Here is a 6,555-nt window from a genome sequence, read left to right as displayed (position 1 = left end):
AGATGGGAACATTATGACTTTTATGATAAAAGGAATGAGTTTTCATAACTATTCTAAAACAACATTCTCTTGGGTTTTAACCAAATTATTAATATTCTAAACCGAATATTTTGTATAAATGGGTTTACATTTCACTAACTTTACAACTTTTTCCGTTTAACTAAGAAGAAAAGTTGAAAAATACTTAATTTCTCATTCTTTTTTACTAATTTATACACTAGTGCTTCAACTTAATACAATATTTCTAACAAGATATATATAAAAGCTCCTAACAAGTTGAACTATAGTCCCAAAAAAAATATTACATCACGGAAGCGAATTAGATTACCATCCATTTTAAACTTACGTTGCAAAACTGTCGGTGTATCCACAAAAATACCAAAAGAACACCAAAAAGCTTGTACTTTTTTGCATGAGATACACAAAAAAAATTACATGCTTCGGTGTCCTTTTTATATTTTTACAAATACAACACCTATTTTACAACAAAACAACAAGTATAATAATTAAAAACACACTCTAATTTACTTCATAAAGTAGACAAAATTTTTATTTAGACTTTGACCAAAGATGTAATTAGTCAACTAAACCCTAACAAGTTCTTGAGCTAATTCCTCCGTCAAGTCCCCAAAAATGGCGACACCGATCTCCATTCCAGTCTCTCTAATCTTCTCATCATCAAATCTCTTCCACCCTTCACTTTTCTCTTTTCTAAAATCCAATTCCACCATCATATCAATCGTGTTTGATTCCACCATTTTCCATGATTCCATTCTTCTAACAACCCTTTTCACAATCACTTCCAATTCCATCTCATTCTTTCTTTCTTCCACAATTAGATCTGAAACAAGCTTTTTCATATGCGTAGGAATGTTTTTAAAGCCTAAAATATTGAAGATTTCACTTAAAACAATCTCTTCATCATCATCATCATCATTATAATCATCATCTTCTTCAATTTCTTCGATGCAATCACCATGTTGTTCTGACATGTGTTTTTCGAGTTCGATTGGATCTAATTTTGCGAGCTTCTCGAATCTTTGGAGTTTTTGTAAAAGTTTATGTTTTGCTCCTGTAAAAGTTGACCCCACAAAGATTTTGGTCATATGATACAAATATAGAATTTTACAAAGTTGAATTCAAATTTAAAATAGAAAAGGGTAGATCTGGCATTTCATATTTAGTTTCAATGGGTTCCACTGTCTTTATGTGACAGATCATATATAAAACGTACTACTTTTCCAGAGCTAGAACGTGCAACTTGAAATGTAAATGTAAAGTTAGTCAAAATGGTCCTATTTAAAAACTAATAAAGGTTTTAGACAAAAAAAAAAAAAAAAAAATCTCATTATTTTGAATTTTTTTTTTGATAAAATCCTAAAAGAAAAAATTCTGATTATTAATTTTACATGAGAATGTATCATTTCATGTAAAAATAAAAACGACTTTTTCGTTAATTTGAATAATATATTTAATAATCGGGAACTTTGCTGTTCAAAAACAAATTATGACTTCAAAAAAAATTTCTCAAAATAATGGAACTTTTCTCCGTATAAGCCTAACTAATTAATCCAAAACCGGATTTGGTCCCTTTGCTTTACACGAAATTGCAATTTAATCCAAATTTTATATTTTGGTGTGGATTTGGTCCCTATACTTTACTCAAAATTGCAAGTTTTTCCGTATTTTGAAGTTATTTTTATATAAAGAACGGACCGTATCCGCAATGAAATGCGAAGGTTGACATTATGATGATTCAGAAATTTTGAAAATTTGGACTGAACTTGTATTTTTAAAAAGCATAGGGACCAAATTTGTAATTGACTCAATATTATTTATTAATATATTAACTAAGGAGAGAGAGTGTGTGCTTGGCTAAAGTTTTATTCGTCCTTATGTACTGAGAACTCAGTTTCAAAAAAAATCAGTAGGGGTCGGTCTTTTTCATCGATTCTTTTGGTTAAAAAGTTATAACATTAAACATTTTATGAACACTTTTTATATAATATAACTAGCTAGTAAATAGTACATATGACAATAAAGTTACAAAACAAAACTGCAAATAAACAGTATTAAAAAATAGTTTTTGTAAGTGTACTTTGTAAAAAAAAAAAAAAAGTAAATAATATATTTTAAAGCTTTTTTTTTAGTTAGTAAATAATTCTATAAAAAAGGGAAAGTATATGTTAAACTAGCATTTTATAGTCGAAATGTAATCATATTTTCGATTTAAAATGTACAACCATCAGGTGCTGTAAGTATGATGAATGCATGGATCCCACGAATAATTTTCCATTGTCATCAAATAGATTTGGTGAAAGAGACAAACATGTTTAATTGCTTATATATATATATATATACATATATAATATTATTAATATTAATTTATTTATTTAACTGTTGTGTGCATTAATTTTTCTTTTTGAATCGTATATTCGTGATTCGTAATTGGACAATTCTTTTTGGAGAGCTTTTAATCCCAAATTTGTTTTGTGTAATGATTAAATCATTATATTTTTTTAACGGTTAAAAAACCATTTTTCGTGGTTGCCTGGTTTTAAAAAAGGTCGAAAACTACAAAACAATATTTTTTTTACCGTTTTATCGATTTACCCATCAAAATTTTATTTCTTTCATCGTTATTTTTCATATATACATGCTACTAAAGAAAGACAAAATGTTAAAAGGTAGAAAATATTTTCACCATTTTATCGATTCGAAGCACATAATTATTCTTATCAACCCCTTAATATATTTTTCTTCCTGCTTATCTTCTTATCCATACCCATGTGAAATGATGGCATGTAAAATTAATAATATTTTAATACAATTTTTATTATTTCAAATTAGTAGGAAAATATTTACATTAATAATATTTTAATACATTTATTATTATTTCAAATTAGTAGGAAAATATGTAGGAAGAAAAGTCGAAGGATATTTAATTTCTCTAAATAAAATTGTGAAATCACCAATATTTTTTTGTTTTTATGTTTTGTTATTAAATTCAAATAACCCAAAAAAAAATGATTTTCCTAAACCGTAAAAAATATTATGAAAATTCAGTTAAATGTATAAATCGATAAAATAGTATAAACACATGTTTTTTAATACTGAATTTGAAAATTTTCACTTACGCTGTACGTTGTCATAACTGCATTCAAGATCATAACCTTCCTCATCATCCTCAAACAATTGATCCAACACCGAAACCGGGCTACATTGTTCCTTATCATCCTCCTCTTGAAACTTAATTTCTTGAGATTTCTCATTTTGGAAATCTTCTTTCTCCTATAAAAGTGACCAAATTGTAACACTTTTTGAATTTCAAGGGCATATTTTGAAATTAGAAAAATGCTAGGTGAATCTTGAAAAGTTGACTCCTGACCTTTTTTGTACACGCGATTAAAGTGTGTTTGGATTTATCAATATGGATGTATCTAAATGTAATGCCAAATTTTTGCTTTGTCCTTTTTGGGAATTTTATTAATCTTTAGACAATAGACAAGATTTGTTTTAAGTGAAGATTTTGTGGCAGTGTAAACATAGTAAATGGCATAAACACCCCCATTAGGTTCAATGTCCCCTTGTCGATCATGGGCGTTTTTGTCATTTCACATATTTCTGCCATGGAAATCAGAAACCACATCCACACCCAGATTCTCTACATGACACCAAGATCCTCAACTGAGTTAACGAGTTGACTCAGTCAACCATGACTCGGTCCTTTAGCGATTTCAAGCATGTTTAAAGTTTAAACTAAAGTGATTACTACCACTTAAAAAATGTAAAAAATTAATTTTTATTAAAACATGTGTAAAAATGGATGAAAGCCAAAACCTGTTGCAGGTGGTGAGTTGGAGACGTCGCCGGCGAAATGAAATCCGGTGTCCGGCGGCCGGAGGAAGGGCTTTTTTCAAGAGAAAAACGAAAAGGACTTGAAGGGCTTGAGCAGAAGCACTTTTCAGTGGAAGCAAAACAGTCATTTTCACCCATAAATTCAATCTCTTCTGAATCATGAATAGACCATGAACTACATGAAGTCTCCAAATCCGACGACTTTTCCGACCAATCTGCACTAGTAAGCCTGTTAGTATTATCATTATTATATGAGCAACCACTTCCGACGACGTCGCTTTTCCGGTTTCTGCTCGTCGGCGGTGAAGATAAGCTGATTTCACGGCGTTTTATTCGCGTTCTCCGATCCTTCAACCTCTTGAGTAGAGATCCGAATAACCCGAACCCAGCATTCCTGGATAAGTCGGATTTGGGTTTGTGAATAGGTTTCTTCTGCTTCTGGATCCTCATGGCGGCATCGAGTAGCATGGCGGCGGTTCTGGATGGAATATGGAGGAAGACGGTGGCGTTGTTGGGACTTCTGCCATTATACGGGCTCTTAATCGCCGGCGAAGAGAAATCAAGAAACGGTGATTTCCTAACATCCGGCGAATCATGGAACGATAATAGACAGACGTGGTTGATGCAGAAATTACGAGCGGTGGTGGAAGCAGATGTGGATTGGATTAAGGGTTTTCGTTTTCTGGGGTTAAGAGCGGTGTCTCTGGTGGTTGTGGATTTGAGCTGACAACGGCGGTCGGCGATGTAGTTCTTGAGCTGAAATGGTTCTTGATCTTCTCTTAAGAGTTCATGTAAATGCTTATGAGTCATGATTGTAAAAGAATTAATTCCCCAATAATTGTTTGCGAAAATGGGTGTTGAAGAGATTTCAACAAGAAAAAGGGAAGGTTGGAAATTGGGAAAAGATAGAGTTGATTGCGAAAGAGGTTTTTACTCGATTCAAATCTTGTGTTTATGATATCAAGGCCATTGGGTGGCGATTATTTTTAAATTAATACAAATATTTCCTTCACATCAAAACAAAAAAGCTTTTGTCTTTAAACTAATTCGTAAAAAAGACAATTTTTTTCGTTTTTTTTTTTTTTTTTTTTTACTTTGAGTGATTTTTCGAGAAAGCAAATGTTTTTTTTTCATATTACATACATAAAAGTCCTTAAGTTTTTCTTGTTGGTTTGGTCCATTTTTTGTTCGTTAATATCCATAATTTGCCAAATTTTTTTCACTTTTGTCCTTTCTACAAATATTTTATGTTTTTATTCTAATTATGTTTTCCAAATTTGATATGAAAATCCTTAGTTTTGTTAAATTTTGTTGGACTTTTATGTCAAAAGCCCTACATTATTCACAACATATTTTATTAACACTCGTATCATTAAAGTAGGAGTATATGATTCATACTAATCCCAACTCTCTTTACAAGATTTGACGTAGTTTTCTTAGATAATAAGTTTGACTCAGGTTTGTTATAGATGCACTGATCATCTTAATTGTGTGAACCATGTAAATTGATTGTTTCTTTGTTTTCGTTTGCATTATTACTTTGTGTGAAATTCTTTATCAAGTTGTTGAAGTGTCGTAATTGCATCATCATGTGCATAACAGAATCTAATGGTACCAAAACAGCATAGGTGGTGTTCATGTGCGATATCACTTCAACATGGCTCTCGTCCCCCTTCATGTTGCATCCTTTGGGCATTGTGACATCCCATATAAAAGGGATTTAAAAACTTAAATTCATAGAAAACATAGTCAGGTACTCTTCATGCATACGGTAGATAAGTCATGTTTTTCTAGGGTCGGAGGTCTTTGCTCAGTATTACCAACGGCTAAGTACTCTTCATGCATACGGTAGATAAGGCATAAACTTCACTTAAAATGAAGGTTGGACACACACAGCGAGAAGTCACATAAGTACTCTATGATACCTAACTTAGTAGTGTTTTAAAGAGTGAAAGATTTTAGGATGCGACATTAGATTAAAACATATGCATGGCATTGGATTAGGTATGTATAGTTGGTGTGAGAGCAAGGTGGTTTCGGTATAGCGATATAACACATGTTATCTAAAATTTGTAATAACATGAGAAAGGAGTGCAATTATTCTTTTGAAGTTGATCATGTATTAAGAACCATGGTTAAAGTTGATAGATTAATAAGTTGAGAAAGTAGTGTTATTTTGAATGAGAACTTTTTGCTAGTCTAAACAAACTCGTTGGCTGCTAGCCGATATTTGTGACTATTAAAGTTGGACCTAATGAGGTATAAATGACTAAATTTTGGTCTTCTAATGTAACCATGATAATATAGAACGTATGAGCGAAAAAAATTAGCTAAAAAAAGTCCATATGTGAAAGATACGCACATTTGAAGTTGAACTACACTTAAGTTAATGAAAGTACATTGCTTTAAAATGCATGTTTTACTAACACACAACCATGTTTTCAAAATCACGATCGTTCTTTCGTGTCGAGGTGCCTAAAATTCATTAAAAAGGTGTTTTAAATGAAGTACATTGCTATATTGAACATATTAAACCAAAACACGAGGGTACTTTGGGTTCGAACTCTCTATAACATGGATAACAGGGAAAGTCAACTATTTTCTTCCCATTAAAACATTCAAACACCTCCAAAATGATTTAGAGGCAATGGGATGACTTCTTGTGGTTCTTGAACTTGAATTGAAGAAATTGGAGGA

The 6,555-nt window shown here is 31.5% G+C and overlaps 1 protein-coding gene across 1 annotated transcript; it reads right to left on the bottom strand.

Moving 5' to 3' along the window:
- Positions 1-301: 301 nt before the first annotated feature.
- Positions 302-4,825, bottom strand: TRM28 (histone-lysine N-methyltransferase SETD1B-like protein). Its single transcript, XM_078979293.1, has 3 exons — positions 3,841-4,825; positions 3,138-3,291; positions 302-1,072 (listed from the first exon to the last, which is right to left on the bottom strand). The coding sequence occupies exons 1-3, from the start codon at positions 4,666-4,668 to the stop codon at positions 585-587; spliced, it is 1,470 nt and encodes a 489-aa protein (XP_078835419.1). The 5' UTR covers positions 4,669-4,825; the 3' UTR covers positions 302-584.
- Positions 4,826-6,555: the final 1,730 nt, after the last annotated feature.

The sequence above is a fragment of the Lactuca saligna genome, chromosome 2 (genome assembly GCF_052625555.1).
Source record: "Lactuca saligna cultivar CGN05327 chromosome 2, ASM5262555v1, whole genome shotgun sequence".
NCBI classification, from domain to species: domain Eukaryota; kingdom Viridiplantae; phylum Streptophyta; class Magnoliopsida; order Asterales; family Asteraceae; genus Lactuca; species Lactuca saligna.
This window is presented reverse-complemented; position numbering and strand designations above follow the sequence as displayed.